The sequence below is a fragment of the Enhydra lutris genome, unplaced genomic scaffold (assembly GCF_002288905.1).
Source record: "Enhydra lutris kenyoni isolate GAN:26980312 unplaced genomic scaffold, ASM228890v2 scaffoldscaffold22, whole genome shotgun sequence".
NCBI classification, from domain to species: domain Eukaryota; kingdom Metazoa; phylum Chordata; class Mammalia; order Carnivora; family Mustelidae; genus Enhydra; species Enhydra lutris.
In genome coordinates this window covers 40,058,744-40,079,726 of record NW_019154106.1, presented here as the reverse complement: position 1 = coordinate 40,079,726, position 20,983 = coordinate 40,058,744, and the positions used below count along the sequence as shown (strand labels likewise).

General features: G+C 47.2%; 1 protein-coding gene across 3 annotated transcripts in view; it reads left to right on the top strand.

Moving 5' to 3' along the window:
* Nucleotides 1-20,983, top strand: part of LOC111149981 (neuron navigator 2) — a 393,207-nt gene that overhangs the window by 256,457 nt on the left and 115,767 nt on the right. For all 3 annotated transcript variants that reach the window (XM_022507270.1, XM_022507268.1, XM_022507267.1), the window contains one exon: nt 11,100-11,222. In XM_022507270.1, the coding sequence (XP_022362978.1) occupies nt 11,100-11,222 (123 nt within the window). The remainder of the gene's footprint in view (nt 1-11,099; nt 11,223-20,983) is intronic.

Here is a 20,983-nt window from a genome sequence, read left to right as displayed (position 1 = left end):
GTACTCAGCCCCTCAAGGCCAAGGACTAAGTCTGCTTCTCCTATTCCTGGCACCCAGGCCAGTGCCTGCCGCACCGTAGGGGCTGCATAAATGTGTCTTACACATGACAACACCTCAAAATGGGGGCCGTCTCTAGAGCAACAGCCTGCACAGGACTCGAGGGCAGTGCTCCCGGCAGCCCCCAGTGCTTCCAGAAGCCAAGTTGTTTGTGGACATTGGGTGGCGTTCCCCAGGCCTCCTTCATGCCCCCATCTGTCTGCAGAAGGGGTCTGTCTCCCACTGACAAGTTGGTTTTGTTCTTCCTCTGTCTATTCTCAGTGCGCCCTGACATTGCTTCCAGCCGCAGTCTAGGTAAGACAGTGTGAAACTTGCACAGACCTGAACCAAAGCTCCAGCTGGCCTCTCCCTCATCTGGTAATGACTGTGGTCATGACCTGGGGGTGTCTCGTGAAACCAGAAGAGACAGAGACCCTGGATGTCTGATTCCACCCTGAGGTTCTAGTCGTCTTCAGAAGGGATCACATAATCCCGAATGCCAAATTCTTCTGACCTAGTGTGAAAAGTTGAATCGTAGAGCACTTTTGGGGTTGGGGAGTTACAGCAGAAATCACAAGAATGATGGGGCACCTGGGTGGCTCAGTTGGTGAGCATCCGACTCTTAATTTCGGCTCAGGTCATGATCTCAGGGTCATAAGATCAAGCTCCATGTTGGGCTTTGCGCTCACCTGCTTGGGATTTTCTCCCTCTGCTCCTCCCCCTGCTCACATGCAAACACGCACGCTCCCTCCCTCTTTCTCTCTCTCTCTCATACATCTTTAAAAAAGGAAAAAGAAATCATAAGAATGATAAAATACAGCAGCCTCCAGAGGATTCACAGGCACTCCTCCAGTCTGTAAGTAGTGCCTGGGAGGAGGGGTTCTTTAGGCAAAGCAGAAGGCTTTTCAGGGTAGGGGCATGGGGTTGTGGCATCTCCCATACTGAGGTGAGCCGTCCACATATCGCCCGTGATCCTCTGTATTCAGCATGCCTGCTGCCGTCCTCTCACGTCCCCTCCCAGCCTGGGCTTCCACAGACACACAGTTCTGGGGTCTGTAGGCCTGTATGTCCGAGGACATGACTTAACTGGCACTTTTAGTAGAGGCTTGGAGTTCTAACAACTTTTACCAAGCTTTGACCTGAGATGAAACGGCCATCAGGGATCAGGTGCCGTTAACAAGGACACTGTCCCTTAACGTGGAGGGTCAAGACTAGTTACTAGGAGGATTTGGAATGTAAATTACAATTATACTGTAGTCACATTGTGGTGACTCTTTAACTCTTAGGGAAACTGAGGCTCACGTAGCTCACAGTTCCTCCATCCAAGCCTCAAGACTTAAGGCAGCATTTCTCACAGTCTGCCTGCAGGAGAATTACTTACATGTCTGTTCAAAATGCCGATTTGGGGGAAGGGATGACTAGGGGGAACACGGGACACTGGGGGCATTAATACTATTCTTGTATGATACCATAATGTAGGATACATGATATTCTGTGTCTGTCAACCTACAGAGCTCTACAACACAGAGTGGACGCTAATGGGAACTCGAGTTTGGAGTTAATAAGAATCCATCAGTACAGGTGCATCGGTTGTAACAAGCGGACCACACTAATATGAAGTGTTAATAATGAGGAACATGGTGGCAGAGGAGAGGGCGTCTGTGGGAACTCTGCTTTCTGGGCAAGTTCGCATACACCACAAAATGCTTAAAAAAAAAAAAATCTGTTTAAAAATGCAAGGTTTGGGTCCCACGAATGACATCCTGCATCTGGGAAACTGGGGTCTTGGAATCTACATTGTCTTAGGGTCCCCAGATGATTCAGGTGTATTTTAAGTTGGAGAATTCCTGGATATAAGTCAGTCTTCTCTCACCATCTGTTTGTTCCAAGAAAGAGCTTAAAGGGGCTTTGTCCAGAGGACTGTCTCCTGCGTGTGAGAATGTGTTTCATCTTTCAGTAGTGGACAAAAAGCTTCCTGCCAGTGCTAGAAATACTTGCTACAATTCCCTACTGAAAGTTGAACCACAATAAAGATAATTCAAGCCAGAGCAGATTCTAGACACAGGGGACTGTCCGATTTCCAAACCGTGCAGCCTTTCTTCAGAAAGATGCCCTGCCAACTCCTGTTTTAAACGGGCATCGTTAGGGATTACAGTGAAAATTTTACATATGTGTATTTATTTAAAGAGGGGTGACAAATTCACTGCTAGAATCCCTGGCTCTCTGTGGGGTCGAGTCTATTAGCAAATTATGGACTCTTTTGCATTAAAATGCCTGTGGGGTTTATACATCTCGGCATCCTAGGTAAGCTGAGCCAAAACACTATGGACATTCGTGCTAAGTGGAATTTTGTGGAATCTGTGAATATTCACACTGCATTTTGCAGAAGACACAAGATCTTGGCAGCGTGTTTCTTCACCCTGCAAGAATTTTCCCACTTGATCAATCACTCCTGCTCGGAGTGTGGTGAGAGCAAGTACAAGGCCACGGGCCATGGTGAATCGAGTCTGGGTGCTAAAATGCAGGGTGACGGGAGTTACAGCTATGCCACGAGCCATGGTGGGGTCAGTTGATAGCAAACACAAGCACAAGTCTTGCTATGTGAGAACTTGCAGAATATGCTGAAAGGACGGGTTCAGCCAGGATCGCCTTCTGCCCTAACTCAGGGGGACTGCTCACAGGTTGCCCAGCAGGAGCCTTTGATCTGACTCGACTGGGTGCACACTTGCACATGTGTGACATGGGGTCTGTAACGTACGGTGTAGGAATTTCTGCTTTAGAGAGTGCTCTTGGACCTGTTTTTGATTGTATAGAGAGCTTGTTCCTGCATTAGACATTATGTTTGTATTTAAAATATATGCACCGTGTTACTGGAATATTGCATATAGAGTGTAAAACCTGCATGAAACACAGGAACCAAAAGTGACATGATAAGAGATACATACAAATAGAAGCACCTTAGTTTTTGCTCCTTTGGATTGTCTTATTTTCCTCCCTGCAGAGACTGCTGCCTGACACCAGGACTTCCCACGCTGTAATGTGCATTAGAACCACCTGGGGGTCTTACTGAACCTGGGGGAGTCTGATTCAGGAGGTCTGGGATACTGCAGTTCTAAAACCTTGCCAGGTGACAGCGCAGCTGCTCGTCCATGGCCCCTATTATGAGCGGCAGGTGAGGTCTCGAAGCACGTGTTGTTTTGTTGCAAGAACCTCCCCCACTGTGCTTCTGTTCTCTTTCAGCAGCTTTGCAGCACCTAGCTTTAGGAAATAAAGTCTGTCGTACCCATTTCCCCTGGTGAGGCTTAAAGGGGACCTCTGGGACCCTTTGTCTCTTCCTTTACTCAGGCCTGCCTTTTCCTGCTCCTGCCTCTGTCCCTATGGCCTACTGAAAAGGAGCTCCTGTTTGACTAGCTTAGCAACGCCTTCGTAGTGCTCCCCAGAGAGGCATGCTCTGGTGACCAGGCTAGCAGAGCAGACTCCAGGCTTCTGGAGCCCGGTTTGCTTCTGCTGCAGGCTTCACTTCCTGCCGCACCCAGGATCAGAGAATCAGGATCAGCCGGGTCTGCCCAGTCATCTGGCTCACCTTACAGCCAGGAGGTGGTGTGATGAAAGTGATATGCAGACAAGCCAGGGAAGGGGCCAGGGCGCACTGAGCTGTGGGGATTCCGGGGTGGCCACTCATGGCCGTATGTGTGCTGAGCCGAGGTGGCTCATGGCACGGCCTCAGGGGGCTGCTCCAGGCTTGAACAAAGTAATCCGGAGGTTTTGCTAGAGATGAGAAGTGACCTCCCACATCTTCCTAAAAAGAGGGATATACCATCTTGGTGATGTCCTGAAGAGCCACAGTGGGGAGCGGTGCTGAAAGGTACCCAACTCTGCATCAAGCAGAAAGGTAGGAAACGGCTCGGAGTCTCTGGGTCCACACCTCCCCTCTGACTTAGCCAGCAGAGTCGCTGGAAGACTTCCCCAAAAGCCATGAAAGTCGAAGAAATGCTCCTTGGTTACTTGTGTTGTCCAGTCCAGATTAATTATAAAGTGCTGTGGGTACAGGGAAACTTAACTGAGAAAGACATGCAAACCTTACGCTTTCTCCAAAGACAGCTGTTGGCTTTGTTTCCTTTGGCCTGTAAGAGAACAGAGAAGAAGCTGCACCACGGGCTTTGATTAGAGCTTACCTTTATCTGATTTGAAAATATTAAAGAAAGGGGCGCCTGGCTGGCTCAGGCAGACTCTTGATCTCAGGGCTGTAAGTTCAAGCCCCATGTTGGGTGTATCTTTAAAAAATAAAAAAGTTTATATATTAAAGATACTTTATGAGGAGGGTATTAGAGTCACTGGGTAATGTGTCTCTGTGGTTGTCATTTGGGGTGGAGGTTAGGACCAGGATGGTGGGAGAGGCACAAAATGTGCCACATTTGCCTCAGCTTGGGTGCCTAAAACCTTTTGAGGACAGAGTGGTTTCCAAATGTTTCCTTCGTAGAGTCTTAAGTCTTTACTTAAGTTTTAGTACTATGGTTTTTAAAATTCGCTCTAAAAAATTAAAACCCACTTCCCCCAACCTATTTTTGCATTGTAAATGTATTCTCCTCTTCCCTTAAGTCAAATGGAACAGCTTCTTTTCTAGAGGTCAGCTTTTTCCAAAAGGGCGCAGGCAGCTTTGTTAGACTGGTTTGTCCATTTGTCCTTCTGCGACCTAGAGTGAAGTTTATTTATCTGACTTCTAAGAGGCCCTAAACTACCGGCGTCCTTGTACAGGTTTATCCTGAAACTCAATTCACATGCTCATAAACCTGAAGAGTACGTGTTGTGCAGCATTGCTGGGGGGCAGTGGGGCTCTGGGGAAGGCATATGTTGTTGGGGTCCTGGACACTGGGGAGATGCTCATCTGTAGGGACTTTCCATCAGCCCGCAGCCTTTTTCTTTAACCATATGCAACAAAGTATGTGCTGACATACGTGCTCATATAGTTCTGTTGCTATTGATAAGGAATTGTACATGTATGTGTATATTTTTTTTCTCATATGCCATTTTCTTTGCTATCTTCACGTTTAAGTCAAAAGTGTATCCAAAACATATAGACAGGTCAACACATCTTTGAAGAAAAAAATAATTACCTAGGCTTGATTTTTCCCCCCTTTTATTCTACTTTCATTCTTTGCATCTGAATGTTTCTGCTGTTGTTTTGTTTTTTTTCACGCCATGCTCTGTTAGAAATCCACTGAGCCTGAGGAAGTCAGTATGCGTTTCCTCCCCTTCCAGTCCACTCCCCACTCCCCCAGTCCTTGACAGAAGGTGATTTCTTTTGTGATTAGTGGAAGTCAGTTTGTGTTACTTCTGAAGGCCAAGGCGGTGTTGAGCTGCGAACTCTGGGAATGACGAGCCAGCTTCCCCTCCTTCTGAAGGTGATTCACAAAGCCAGTTTCGCTTGTTTCCCTTTGTTGTCTCATTACGTTTAAAGAAGAGACCTATTGGCGAAACGTTGGCTTCAAAATCTGGTGTATTTGTTCTAACAGGTCCTATTAGATTCCAAAGCTTTGTCGTAGCTGGTGTCAGTTACATAGAGTGCACCTATTTTGTCTAGAATGTTCCTCATAATAGGCATGTGGTGTTCACAGATCTCTTCTGGCCTGAGGGCTGGTGAGTCTACCCTACAAATCTGGTCATTCCCCCAACCGGCTGAGACAACACAGACGGGATTCAGACAAGTGGTGCGTTTTGAAATGTCTGTAGAAGGGATCACTGACGAGAAAATGCTCACCCAAACCGGAGTATTGAATGACATGAGGTTTGAAAAGTCAGTGTTCTCTTTGACCCAGAAGCCAGCCTGTTAGTCATTGGCTTAGTACCTTCATCGCTTCCTGGGCTGCAAGTCAGAGGTCTCAACCCACCTGGCTCCCTGACTGAGCCCCAGTGCCCGTGCCACCTGGCTCCTGTCTATTCCTGATGCTCCAGCCACAGAATGATCTACCTCCCAGCCTCCCAACTGATCCCTTCTCTCCATTTCTCTTTGCGTTTGTATGTGATACCCACATGCCTAGAATCCTCCTGTGACTGGCGAAATCCTATGCACCCCTCAAAGGCCAGCTTACATAGCTCCTCTATGACTCCTCCCCCTGTGTGCTCTGAGCCTGTCCTACATCCATCTGTAACACCGCTCTCCATGTCATAGTAGAATTATCTGTTCAATGTCGCAGTCCCCTGTAGATTGCAGGAACTAGGTCTTTCTACCTCTGTAACCCCAGCCTCATACAGAGCCTGGTACCTACTAGTTATGTGACTAAAAAGTGAGAAGGGGACGCATAGTCACTACTCTGTGTTGTGGGCAAGTCATTGGCTTCAAGAGTCACAGCAGCTAATACATTTGAAGTGCTCCCAGGCACTGAGCTTCGTATACAGCGGCGCCTTTAGCCCACCGCAGCCCTGTGAAGTTATTCTGTAGTTTCGCCCATCTTGTAGCCGAGGAAATGAAACTCAAAGGAATTACACCGAAAAGTGTGACACAGAGCTGGGATTTGAACCCACGCACCTGGCACTGTGATCCTGACCACAATTTCGTTGTCCTCATCTGGAAAACAGATAATACACTTCATACGAGCCTTGAAGGTACAGTATCATGACTTATGGGAAGCACTTAGCACAGTACCCGGGTAGCCTCCATAACCTTTAGTTTTTATTAGTAAGGATGTCCCCAAGGCCCCCCATCTGGCAAGAGGCAGAGGAGACATTTGAACCCAGGTCTTCCTGACAAGAGAGCCCTGTTGTTAACTCTTATTCTCGTGGGCCAGCCCAGGGTGACCAAGCCTTGAAAAGAAAACACCCCCCTTGTGTTGTCAGCCCAGGCTCCATTGGGGTGGGGTAGGGGGCCCTCTGGAGCAGCTGTGGAAGGTAGAGACTGAGCCTCTGCACGCATCACTGCAGAACTTGAGACCATAATGTGGAAATTGGTGAGCTGCTTGGTGGCTTAGTCAGGACCCCACCAAGCAAACATTAGGAGGTTACTGGCATGCCCATAGGCTCCAGCGCGAATTACTCATTTCCCCCAAGGAGAAGGAGCCCTAGTGCTGGCGCTAGAGGTTCCAGTCCCTGGATCTGCTGCTTCCTTTCCTTGTGACCTCACACAAACCCTTTGATCTGTACCCAGTGGGAGCCTCACTGAAGCTCCAAAGACGGGGTGTGGCCGTGGCTCCCCGGCCCCTATCCCCACCGTCAGGAACACAAGCCTTCTTAGCCCTCCTGGACCAGGGCTGGTGATTCACATGGACACACACCAGGGACTGCCTCACCTGTAAATTATGCTTTCCTGAGGGATTGACTAGAGGAAGGCAGTCTATATTCATATAACCTGTAGCCAGGTCCTACACAAATCTGGGTCAAACCAAAATTATAGGGGGTGCCTGGGTGGCTCAGTTGGTTGGGCAACTGCCTTTGGCTCAGGTCATGATCCTGGAGTCCCAGGATCGAGTCCCACATCGGGCTCTCTGCTTGCCAGGGAAGCTGTTTCTCCCACTGACCTCTCTCCTCTCATACTCTCTCTCTCTCTCTCTCTCAAATAAATAAATAAAATATTTTTTTAAAAAACCAAAATTATATTTTTCATTGAAAATACAAGAGTTATTTAAAAACAGAGAGAGAGCGTTTTGTAAATGAGACCATTAGAATCAGTAGGTAATAATTTAGAAATAAATACTTTACATTATTAGATTCTTGAGTGCAAGCCTGGTCATAGTGACAGCTGTCTCCATTGCTGCACAATCTTCTAACGAGACGACATAAAACAGAATTTATTTTTGAGACTGTTACAAAAATTATATGTGGTCGGATATGTGTTTTTACAAATGCCTGGGAAAAGATGTAAATTCCCCATTTCCTCACCATTTCTCCCCCCTCCGCAGTCCCCTCCCCCACCAGTCTCACACAGGGTGAATGAAATAGATTTGCAGCCAAGCTGGGTCACAGATCAGTTGCATTCAACTCTGCTGCTCTTTAGCTCTCTGCGCATTTGCAAAGGCAGGGATCTGATTCATCTTGCCCTTCCTCTCCTCTGGGCCTGAACAAAACCTGAATTCCCAGCAGCACCTGACAGGCCTAGGTAACATACCCAGACCCATCTCTCCAGGGCCCTGCCACCATCATTTTTGACAGAACCACGGCATGCTCGGGTGTTAGCGGGTTGGATGCTGAACCGTGTCTCCGCACTCGTCTGCAGACCGCTCCCCGGGTCCTGCCCACACCTCTGCAGGGAGCCGAGGGTGTGAACACGGGGGACTCGTCTGCATGCCTGGGTGCGTGCGATCGCCCCACTGTTGTGTGTTGTTTGTCCAGCAGGAAAAATCCAGCGGGGAGATGAATGCTAAAATGAGTTTGTTTGTCCTTTGGCAAGATCCCCGCCATTGAAAAGTTTTAGTTGACATGGCTGGGTGGGTTTTACTAAAATCAAAATTAACTGCCTTGTTTAATGGGGCAGCACATTGTGTTGTGAAGAGCTTCCCCTGAATTCTCCTTGAAAGGACATGTGAGCCAGAAAGTCTAGCCTCTAGCAAAGTCACTGTGTTTTGATGTAGGTGAGTTGTTTGTTTTTGTTTTTGTTTTTGTTTTTTTCTCCTGGCGCTGGCTGGAGGATGTGTACATGGAGATTACCCCTGGACCCTAGGTTACACTGAGAGGCTGAGTGGTTGGATGGACCGGTGGATGGGTAGACTGGCAGATCAACAGTTCAGTTTGCCTTTCCATAGATCTTAGATGGCATGTTTGCTGACATTTAAGAGGAAGGAAAACGCGGGACTCCTGGCTGGCTCAGTAGGTGGTGCATGCAACTCTTGATCTCAGGGTTGTGAGTTCGAGCCCCACGCTGGAGGTAGAAACTACCAAAAAAAAAAAAAATCTTCCAAAAGAAAAAGAATTGTTTGTTTGTTTTTAAGAGGAAGGGGCATCTGGCTGGCTCATTCAGTGGGGGATATGACTCTTTATCTTGAGGTTGTGAGTTTGACCCCCATGTTGGGTGTAGCGATTACCTAAAAAATAAAATCTTTTTAAAAATAAAATAAAATAAAAAGAGGAAAGCAAACCTGCAATTGGTGTCCTCCCAAAAGGTTTTTGCTAAACTCCATCCTATGGCTGTGTCTTTGGTCTTCATGCAGTAAAAACAACTTGTCTTGAGTGCTAAGTATGTGTTAGGCACATGGGATATAGAGTTCAACAAAGTACAAATAGTCCCTGTCCTCAAGGAACTTATTGGTTAGTGTAGGAGATAAGCACTAAAAGGTAGTTACACAAATAATTCTTAAACTATAGCTGTAAATTTTTGTTTTTTTTTTAATTGAGATACAATTCATAAAATTCACCCTTTTACAGTCTATAATGCAGTGGTTTTTAGTATTTTTACAGTTGTTTTTTTTTCTTGTTTTTTTTTTTTTTTTTTTTTTTGACAAAGTGGAGTGAAAAATTCAGTCTAATCTGTTGTCGTGTTTTTGGTACAACCACAAGCAATTGTTTTGACTACTCCCAACAGACTTTATAGCAGGTTGGCACTGCATTGCCTGTGGTCATTAATGTCATAAAAGATGGGTGGGAGGGGACATCAGAGGAGTTTCATTTAGATCAAATGTCCTGGAAGCTGACCTAAAAGAGAATTCTTTTGATGCATACGGACGGTTCTTACCCCAGATGTGCCAATGAAAACTATCTTCCCTGCCCCTAACTGAAACTTACTGGTCGTGTACAACCTCCACAGCATCCGGTAACTCCATGTTTCTAAGAATATATCCCAGAAAGGACCCAAACTCGAAGTAGAAGAAAGTCCGGAATTGACAACCCTCAAAAATCTACTTCATGTATATTCTAAAGCTAAAATACTAAATGCAGTGAAACTTTCTGCGTGATGCAGGTCAGCGGACTGTTTCAGGAAAATCACCACTTCTTGGTCTTCTTAATAAATTCATTTCATTTCATTTGAAATGTAAGACCCCTACATTTTCAAACACCTTGCAGGTCTATCTGATGGGGCCCATGTGGGAATTCAAGGGACCCAAGTTTGGTTTCTTGCTCTGCCCAACTTCTATCCTGCCTTCCTGTCCTCCTCTGAAGGTGGGAGTGATGGCACAAGTAGTCTCCCTTAAGGGATGCTGGGAAGGAGGCAGGGTAGATGAGGCAAAGCTGCTTTGTACCCAAACTACCTTTGTACCCAAACTAGCCGGTGGCCAAGCTCTCAGAAACCGGTCTGGGTAGCAGATGTCTGTCTATACAGAAGAAGTTCCAGGGGTACACCCCCTCCCCCGACAACACTGACTCCATCAGAAGATAGCTTTGTGGACTCACTAAGAAATCTGGAAGAGTAAATTAGTCTAAGTGTTGGAGAGTTTTGTGACAACCCAGTAAGACGTCACTATCAAAGGTGACATTCACGATTGTAGACACTTCAAGATAATGACACCCCTAATAATGTCTTCCACTTTCTGGTCTTACACAAATTGCAGAGCACCTTCATACGCCTTACCTGGTGAATTCTCATGTGTGCCTTGGGGAGGCAGGAAGGCTGTATTATTCCCATAGTTCAGATGAAAGAAAGACCCAGGACCCACAGAAGCAACTTGCTGGTGATGACAAAGGTGGCCCATCTGTCCTGTCTTTTCTTTCTCCCTCTTTTAAATGCTTGTCCACTTTTTCCATTGCACTCTTCTGTCATATTTTTTCCTATGCTTTGCTAATGATTGTCAGTTCCACTTCCGTTACTTAGTAAGACACCTGCTTGTGTAATTGCCAGATTAAAAGAATGTCATGAATACACCTGACAGTTAATGTTCACTAGTTCCCTTCTGCTCCATAGATTCCTGTGAGTTTGGATTAATTAAGTCGAGTTCTATTTTTGCCAGCAAGTGGGTGATCCTTTGGGTTGAATCAATAGCAGAGCTATCCCTGGGCTGTGATCAGAGATAGAGCCTCGGGAAAGCCTCAGTTCCTTCCCCCTTAGAGCATGGGGTGGCCATGCAGGGCTCCTAGATGTGAACAAGGTTGTGCACGAATTGCTCTTGACCGTATACCTGCATCATCCTCTGGTCCTGTTGCAGGTACATGACCGATGGCGGACTTGGCCTCTACACTCGTCGCCTGAATCGGCTGCCCGATGGCATGGCTGTGGTGCGGGAGACCCTGCAAAGAAATACCTCCCTGGGCCTCGGCGATGCTGACAGGTAATTCTGCTCCGCATGAGACTGACCAGGTGCAGAGATCATTACAGAGTGGCCTGAGAAGTGAGGGTGTGATATTGAGAGCAGACGGCCACTGCTGTGACCCATGCAGGGGTTGGGAGGCCTTGAAGCTGTGCCCGGGGTCAGGAGCTGGTGCAGCAGGTAGGCGAGCACTGCGGAAGATTCTGGAGTCCTGCTCCTGGTTAGGGTGGTGCTTCTGAGAGCAAAAAGAGAGGGAGTTTGGGCTCAGGGAGTTTGGGTCGTTATTTGGTGCTGCTATGGCATCTTTGTCGGCTGCCCAGGTCCCAGGGATCCACTTTACTTCCTCTGTCAGCCGGCTTTCTAGGTATGGTACCTTGGAACATAGTCCCTGGTGATGCACAGAGGGCCCGGGTGCCCAAGGGAGCGCTCCCGGCCTTGGTGAGCAGGCTTCACTGCGGGTCTCCTGCGGCCTGGCCCTGAGAAGCAAGGCTTGGGGATGTCATTTCTACTGCATGTGCTGAGATGCCGAAAGGCTAGCCCTTGCCTGTTCCTCGTCGCAGCCCCTGTCAGAGATGACAAGAGCTTCAGAAAACATTATCGTATAGAGGGCTGTTTAGTAACCCTGACTCTGGCACATAGAGTCTATGACCTTGAGCAATCCATTAAAGCAGGGTTCGAACTATATGATTTCCAGGACCCCTTCCAGCTCTGCTGTGCAGTGTTTCTAGATTTCAGTACCCTTTAGTGGTCTGACCATTGAAGGATTTTGCTGGCATACTTGACCTCTTTCCCCATGTGTGCTAAAGAGACCGAAAATGGAATTTAGATATGTGTGCTTGAGGCCACCAAACATTTTGGGGGTGCTAATTTTTTTGTGCCAGAAATCCGCATATTTGCAGCACAAACCCAGTTTCTTGCTGTTCTCTTAGCTGCATATACTTTTTGCAAAGAGCTAAGTGATGTCTGTGGTTCTCTGGCTTAAGAGAACTAGGGCATCCCCCCAGCAATGAAATTTGCTCAGGAGAAATCTTCATCGTCTCTCCAGGAAGGCCAAGAAGCTGTGCTAGTGTAGAGAACACTGAATCAGTTGTCAGAAACTTGGGACCTGGCCCGGGCTCTGCCACGAACTTGAATATGCCCTTCTTAGAGTCCGCAGTGTCCAGGGTGGTGATTTATGCCAGAGATGACAAAGGCCCATCGCCACCATGCCAGCTCAAGCCAGCCTTCTTCCTGGAATTGATTCATTTAAAAGGATTGGTTTGAGAATTCTGTATGAATTAAGTGAACCACTTAAGAACTGCTCTTTTTTTTTAATACTGCCCTTTTTTGAAAACTTTATTTATTTTTAGAGAGGGAGGGTGGGAGGGGCAGCAGAAGGAGAGGGAGAGAGAGAATCTCAAGGAGGCTCCACGCCCAGCAGGGAGTCCAGCACGGGGCTCATTCTCATAACCCTGAGATCATGACCCGAGAGACGGACACTAAGCAGCTCAGCCACCCAGGCACCCCAGAGAACTGCTTTTTCTAAGGATGGGGTTCTCTGTATCTAAACTCTTTAGAGGAAACATTATCAGGGAGAAAGTACATTGTTGTATCAACCCCACTGGAGATTTCAACAATTTGCCTAGTGATTTTGCTTATTTGTATTCTCCTGTAAACATGTCGCTGGTTAGTAAATCTATCAGCATGAAATTCAGGCTTTACAAGGTACATTTTCCCTTATAGCCGAAGAAGAATCTGTGTGAGGCAGTTTAATTTAATGCTTCATTGCAGGGTTAATGGAATTATAGATCACAGCTGGGCTTGTTCCTGCGTTTGGAGGTGGAGGATTGAGGGTGGGGGCTGGAGAGATGGATACTGTTTATTATGTTGTCCAGCTCAGCCTCTCTGATGGGACTAACTGGACAGTGGTATCTTCTGGTTCTCCCCAGACTGGAATGCTCAGATGTGATCATTTAAAACTGAAAGGATAACTGACCAGTTTTGTTTTTTAAAGATTTTATTTATTTATTTGGCAGAGAGCACAAGCAGGAGGAGTGGCAGGCAGAGGGAGAAGGAGAAGCAGGCTCCCCACCAAGCAGAGAGCCAGATATAGGGCTCGATTCCAGAACCCTGGGATCAAGTCCCACATCGGGCTCTCTGCTTCAGCAAGGAGCCTGCTTCCTCCTCTCTGTCTGCCTCTCTGCCTACTTGTGATCTCTGTCTGTCAAATAAATAAATAAAAAATAAAAATAAAAATAAAATAGGATCTGATAATGCTTATAAATCTCCTATTTCATATAAGTTTTAACCTGTAGGCAGTGAGATATTTTACATTTTTCTAGAATATGTTAAATTTTATTCATCTCTAAAGTTATTATAAATAGACCATAGAAATGCTTCATCTTTGGCAAAGTTGAAATTGTAGTAGATTTGTGACTATAAAGTTCTTCATGCAAATCTTTTCCAAAAACTGTATTCTAGATGAGTATTTCCCGAAGAGGGAGGCTAACATTAGTGGTATAGGAAATAATTTTAGATAGCAGACAGGGAAATATTTCTTTTACATTTTAATTGTAGCATTTAAAAAAGTGTATAGCTAGTACATCAAACCCAAGATTTTATAAATATTGTTTCAGGTAGAGAATAGCATTGGCATGAGACAATTTAATGTGAAATATCAAAGGAGAATGCCACAGATGGTGTGCAGGTATTTTTTTAGAAGGTAGTATGCAAATGGCTTCAGACAAGGTAATCCTATTCTTGTCCCTATAATGAGAAACGTGTTCTTTAAATTATTGAAATTAGACAAGTGAAAAAAAAAAATACAAAAAAACGCAGCACCTTTCCAGAATTCTTCCCTTTTAAGCTGAAGAAAGAAGGTCCCAGAGTTGAGAAATTTCTAGGAGGTTCTTTATGAAATAGACAGCCCAGTCCTTAAGGGTTCACACACAGGCTGCAGACTACATGAGGGCTACGAAGGAAATAGGAAAAGTACTGAGGGCCTGATGAGACGTCAGTTGAGAGAAGGGGACTGTAGGAAGGGCAGATCACCTCACGGCGCCCACAGGAAAATCATTAACCTCAGCGGGCACAGCTTGGAAGCTAGAGCTCTTCCAGGGGGAGGCCCGGAAGGACACTGACCTACCAAACGGAGCATGGCTGTTTGCAGCAGGACGTGGCTGGGGTATCTTCAGGGCTATTAAAAGGAACTGTTAGGAATATGTACCTTCAGAGCCTGAGAGATAGGGACCCTGTCGGTCTGTGAGTCCTGTATGTCACCAGCCGGTGTCTGAGAAGTAAGAAGGGAGGGTAGTAAATCCACAGTGCCAAGTCTGCCTTTGATCTGCTGTCACTCTTCGGGGTTGCCACTCCTGGGTTCCAGTTTTTACCTGATAGTCATCAGTGGCCAGCCGGCAGAGGGGGCAGGATCAAAAAGGACAAATGGAGGTGGCTTGTTCCAAGTCGCAGGCCCCAGATAACAGGCAAATACAGAGAGGTTCAGCATATAAGGCCCTGAGTTGGCAGCCTGGGAGGAGGAAGAAATAGGCCCCGGGGAGCTAGGAGGCCAGCCTCGCAGACCGTCAGATGGTTTGTTAAACTCCTGCCAGTTCCTGCATGCTGTCCGCTCAGGACCCATCAAAAGTTCTTGAACTCCCGAGAGCTGAGTGCTTTCAAAGTGTAGAGTTCAGCTCTGGGAAAGCTTCCATTCCCAGGACGCTGTCTGTGACCTGGGCAGCATCGCCCTGCTGCTAGGGACCCTCGCTGACATCCCGGACATGCAGGTTGAGGTTACTTCGAAATGGTGTCCCCTGGTCACACAAGTGTCACTGATGGTGCACGCAAGGACAGAAATCAGGCCCGTTGCGCACATTTAGGTCGGGAGGAGGGCGTTGGAATGACTCGGTTACTTTCTTCTACACCATTAGAATATTTATTGACCTCCAGTGGCTCCTATTAACTGAAGTGGTGGTAAAAATAGAGCAGAGCGAATGCTGTGTGGTGAAACGTCAGCCTGAGACCTGAACCAAACGACAGTGGCCCTCTGATGTCATGCCAAGAAACCAAGCAGGAAAAAGAAACTGTTTCTGTTCCTTCTTGTTACGGGGTTTTCATTGCCCTGCAAGCTCTGAATGTTTTCGGTATTGAGATTGCATTTGGAAAATGAGGATTCACAGTCATCCTACAAGCTTTACCCAAGTCCCTGGCTGGGGCCCTGACCTTGGGCCCAGAGCTGTCCCAGTTTCAGCTTGAATTAAGAGTCCCATGGTGTGTTGATATAACTATGCAACTGGTATTTCTCCAGCCTGCCGGGCCCAGTCCTCCTCCTCACCAGGAATGTCACAAGATGTCCAAGGGCCCAGGGCACTGCCGGGCTTTGGGATTTGTGTGGATGGAGGCGGCCTCCTGGCACCCCGCTGTGTATTCACCGATTCAGGCCTGACCTGCAGGGAAGAGTTGAATCCAGGCCCAAGGTCCCTAGCAGCAGACGACATTGGTGGGAGCCCTTACCAGGTAGTAGGTCCCCAACCCAGGTGTTCCTTAGACACAGCCCCTGCTGAGGTCTGCAGGTGAGAGGAAGCACAAATGGGAACCACTCCCTTGCCCTCCCTTCCAAGCCCAGGGCAGACAGGGTAATGATCCCACAGTGTCCACAGCCTAATCCCCAGAACCCGGGGGTGTGTTACACCACAGGGTGGGGAGTAGGAATCACAGTTGCTTATCAGTCAGTGTTTAGATAGAGAGATTAGCCTGGATTATCCTGGAGGGTCAGTGTGATTACCCGTCCTTCAAAGTAGAAGAGGTGGGCCGGGAGAGCAGGCAGAGCACTGAGCCGCAAGGACTCCCCTTGCCCTCTGGCTCTGAAGGTGGAGGGAGGGGCCCCAGCCAAAGAGTGCCTGTGGCCTGTCTAAAGGGGGCAGTGCGAGGGGACAGACCCAACCCCAGAGCCGTGGAGTGAGGGCGGTCCTGCAAACACCCTGCTTTCAGTCCAGGAGACTGAGTTTGGATTTCTGCCTCACAGACCTGATAGTCCATTTGTGTTGTTTTTGCTCCCGTGTTTATAATAATTTGTTACAGCATCGATAGACAACTAATACAGGCCAGAAAATAACAAAAACAGTGATAGTCACCATTTCCCAACGGATCGTTGTATGTGAGGAACTGTGCCAAGCACCTTACCGATATGATGTCATTTTCTCCTAACCCTGACCTTTTGAGAGGAGGTAGCATCCTGGTTTCATAGATACAGCCATGGTGCCCTGAGACGGTCAGATCAGTAAATATGCAGCAGGTTACATATACAGCTGGCAGCTGTCCACACTGGAATGGAAATCCTGGCCTGCTAGACCCTCCCAGATGCAACTACCACTTAAGGGAGCCCTTGGTTCAGAGACTTACATTTCCCTGCCTCTGAGCCCTTATCCTCCTGTCCTCTCTTTAAATGAGCCCTTAGTAACGAAAAATGCAAGCACACAGGCACCTGGGTGGCTCAGTGGGTTGAGTGTCCAACTCTTTTTTTTTTTTTCTTTTTAAGATTTCATTTATTTATTTGACAGAGAGAGAGAGCACAAGCAGAGGGAGCGGCAGGAAGAGGGAGAGGGAAAAGGAGACTCCCCAGTGAGCAGGGAGCCTGATGTGGGGCTCGATCCCAAGACCCTGGTACCGTGACCCTAGCCAAAGGCAGATGCTTAACCCACTGAGCTATCCAGGCACCCCCTTGAGCATCCGATTCTTGATTTCGGCTCAGGTCATGATCTCAGGGTCCTGGGACAGAGCCCCAAGTCAGGCTCCGAGCTCAGCAGGGAGCCCGCTTCTCCCTTTCCCTCTGTTCCTCCCCCCTGCTTGAGTGTATGTGCATACTCTCTCTCTCTCTCTCTCTCTGTCTCTTAAATAATTAAGTCTTTAAGAAAATAAAATAAAAATGCAAGCAATAGAATCTTAGGGAACTGTGCAAAACAGTTTGCATTAAGAGGGAGAGGGGGGGTGGGCCACCTGGGTGGCTCAGTCAGTTAAGCATCTGACTTTGGCTCAGGTCATGATCCCAGGGTCCTTGTTTAGTGGGGAGACTGCTTCTTCCTCTCCCCCTGCTCCTCCCTCGTGCACTAACTCTTGCTCGCTCTTTCTTGCTCTCTCTCTCAAATAAATAAAATCTTTTTTTTTTTTTTTAGAAGAGGGAAAGGGGGCTATTCTATGATTCCTCCCCCCCCTTCCCAGACTTTTGGCACTCAGACATAGCAGGTGGGCTTGCCCTTACCTCTCTTCCCATCACTGGCCTCAGACCTCAAGGAAAAGGCCCTTTCTTGTACAAAAACTGATCCGGTTTATTCCATGGCCTCCTTGTGAGTTTGGACCAGTGCTGCTCATTTTTTAATTCTGATCTCTTCTAAACTTGTGTTGTTGGCTATGGGATGTATCCACAATTTCAAGATCCCAAGTGAAGACTGATGCTTCTTCCCCTTAGTGGTCCAAGAAATCCAGGAGCCTTCAGAGTCCGCGGGGATTCTGAAGTCATTTGAAAAATTCCCTTTCCTGGTCCTGGCTAACAACTCTGTGGTCCCTAAGGCATTGCTGGGGTTTCTGTACCCAGAGCTTAGGGATCATCAGGCTTCCTTGACTGGGCTATAATTTAAGGAGCCCCCACCCCCAGCCCACAATCCTTCCTCTCTCCCTACTCGCTGTCTCTCCTCTGTGTCTGCCCTGCATTGTGAGTTCCTCACCAGTAAGGCAAAGGGGAATTTTTCCTTCTTTTACTATTCATTCCACTTCATGCCATCTCTCAGTATTTGAACCCCGTTTCCCCTACAATCATGTGCTGGGAGTGAGAGAGCATAGATCGACACTGTCCAATATAAAAGCCACGAATGAAATGTGGCCATTGAAATGTGAAATTAACAAGAACTCAAAGTTGGATTTCTTCGTCGTGCTAGCCACACATTTCAAGGGCTTTCAGGTCCTATGTGGTTCATGGCTGCCCTACTGGACAGAGTGGACAGAACATTGTCATCATTGTAGGAGGTGACTTGGACATTACTTTATAGGAACCACCAAGTTACACTTCAAAAGGCAGCCATAGAGGGAAGGGAAGAGGCGGGGTTGGCTATAAGGAGACCCAGGTTCTCGCCCTCACTCTCACGCAGGTCCCTTAGCTCTCTGAGTTTTGAGGTTTTGTCTCTAACATAAGGACAGTACTCACACGTGTCTCCCAGGACCGTTGTGATGGATACACGAGGTGGAGATGGGGAAAGTGTGTCGTAAAGTACCAAGCAAAGATAGAGTCTGAGATTCCTCCTTCCTGGAAGCCATTCAGAGGACTCGGGGTTCTCTGCCTCTCCATGATTCTCTCTCTGTCTCTTTTTTAAGATTTTGTTTATTTGGGAGCACGGGGGTGGCTCAGCCAGTTAAGTGTTTGCCTTCAGCTCAGGTCATAATCCCAGGGTCCTGGAATCGAGCCCCATTTTGGGCTCCCTGCTTAGCGGGGAGCCTGTTTCTCCCTCTCTGCCTGGCTCTCTCCCTACTTGTGTTCTCTCCCCCTGCCTTTCTCTATCAGTGAATAAATAAAATCTTTAAAAGAAAAAGATTTTATTTATTTAGAATGTGAGGTGGGGGAGGGGCAGAGGGAGAGGGAGAATCCCAAACTGACTTCTGCTCAATCCCACAAGACCAAGATCATGACCTGAGCTGAAATCAAGAGTCGGACACTTAACTGACTGAGCCACCCAGGCTCCCCTCTCTTTTCTTTATACTAATTGATTAACTAGTAATTAAGCCCTCTTCTTTCCATAACAATGTAGAATAACCCCACATATGAGAAGAACAATTATAAATTAAAGCAATGAAGCATTAAGACGGGGGCGGGGGGCAGGGAGTGAGGAGTAAATGAGAGTATGACACATCAGAGAGGGAGAGAACCGAGAATAGAGATAAACTTACCCTACGGTCCTGTGTGGTTGCAGATTTTAGTGATAGTTCAGCACTGAGCTTCCTACCAGCCTAAGTGAAATGAACTTTGTCTTGCTTTCCCCCTCCCTTCTGACTTTACCCAGACTATTCTGCCTTGATCTTTCCTTGTTTGAGTTGACCAGTGGATCTCTCCCTCCCCTCCATCTCTTTCTCTGTCTCCCATCTTTCCTCTCTCACTGTCCTTCCCTTCCCTTCTTAAGTGCCCATTAAACCAACTAGTGCCCCGGAGCATTTTCTCAGTTCTGCATTATACTCCTCTTTTGGGGACAAGAAGATGCCTCTAGCACAGCGCCCCGCTTCCATGATCCTCCCTGCATCTCCCTTCCGTCCCTCTCCCCCTTTTCTCCCACTTATGGACAGCAAAGAGAGATAGAGTGGGAGAGGGTGAGAGTTCCATTCATCTTAAAGCTCATAAAAGGAGCCTTAGAGGCAAATCTCTCTTTCCGCGGTAACAGGGTGATAATTACTGCATGGGCTTTTCCCAAAGGCCTCTTTGCTGCTGGTACCACTTGCTTCCTTTTTAAGGAAGAGCTGCTGCTTGTGGAATGGGTGGGCAGGGGGCCACCTGTGCTGAACAGGAGGGGGGTGCTGACAGGATGCAAACCATCTGCAGGCTAAGCCACAAAGGAATTCTCCCAGAGGGGTTGTACAGAGAAGAGAATGAATGGTCTGGGGAGTATCATTTCACATGCATGCAATGTTTTCACTTTAAAAAAAAAAAAAAAAAAAAAGACAGGGTAATGGCCGCATGAGAATCTTACTCCCCGGCATTGCCCAACTTTGTAACTGTGTTCCAGGTTACACCACAGTAGAAGTACAGCTGACTCTGTGCGTGTGTGTGTGTGTGTGTGTGTATGAGAGAGAGAGAGAGAGAGAGAGAGAGAGAGAGGGAGGGAGGGAGGGAGGGGAGCACAGCCACTCCCCCAAAGCAACATTTCCCAAAACTGGTGCCTTTTCAGTAGCTGTTTACAGGTAATTTGTATACTTGATGTTTGTTCCAAGTGTGAGAAGACATCTAGCAATATGAAAGCAAGAATGGATGGTCAAAGAGAAAAACCAAAATAGGGCACCTTTTTCTGTGCTTATTGTCTCAGCAACCTAAAGCTTAGGCCCCAGCGCTAAGTCAGAATCTGACTGCATCTGTCCCCTGCAACGGAAAATAGCATCATGTGTTTTAATCCAGGTACTTGGGCAAGTCTTTGCATCGGTCAGCATAAGATTGTTTATACTGTGTAAGAAACAGCCCCCAAAACACCCACCCTCACTGTCTGGCCATTGCAGCTCAGTCTATGCTCTACGTCATTGTCACTCTAGGAACCCAGGTGCCAGAACACCAGCTATTTAAAGCACTGGCAAACCATGGCTAAGAGAAGCAGAGTGTGGTGAGCCACACACTATCTCTTAAAGCTTCTGCCCGGAAATGGCCCGTATAACTTCCACTGATCTGTTGTTGGCCAAAGGATGTCACGTGGCTATGCTTGAATTCAAAGGCAACTAGAAGTAGAATTCTACCATGTGCTTATAAGAAGAGAAAATATATGGTGAACTGTACTAGTGACTATCATCATTTAATTACACACAAGTGACAGCCCTAGCTTTATGCCATCTCCTCCCCATTATTTAAGCAGTCCTGTATCATGTAGTTTGTCATATATTTATACCTACCTATGCATTGCCAGGCACTGCGGCACCCAGTAGGACTGATAGCTTTCAGTAGCTCCTCTGGGTTGGGAAGAATGAGCAGATGGGGACTATGAAAACTGAGTTGCTTAAGGCATTGTAACCAATGCCATCAGTCATTTGCGTTTCCAGTTTTAGTATACGTGCGGCCGAAGCGAGTACTC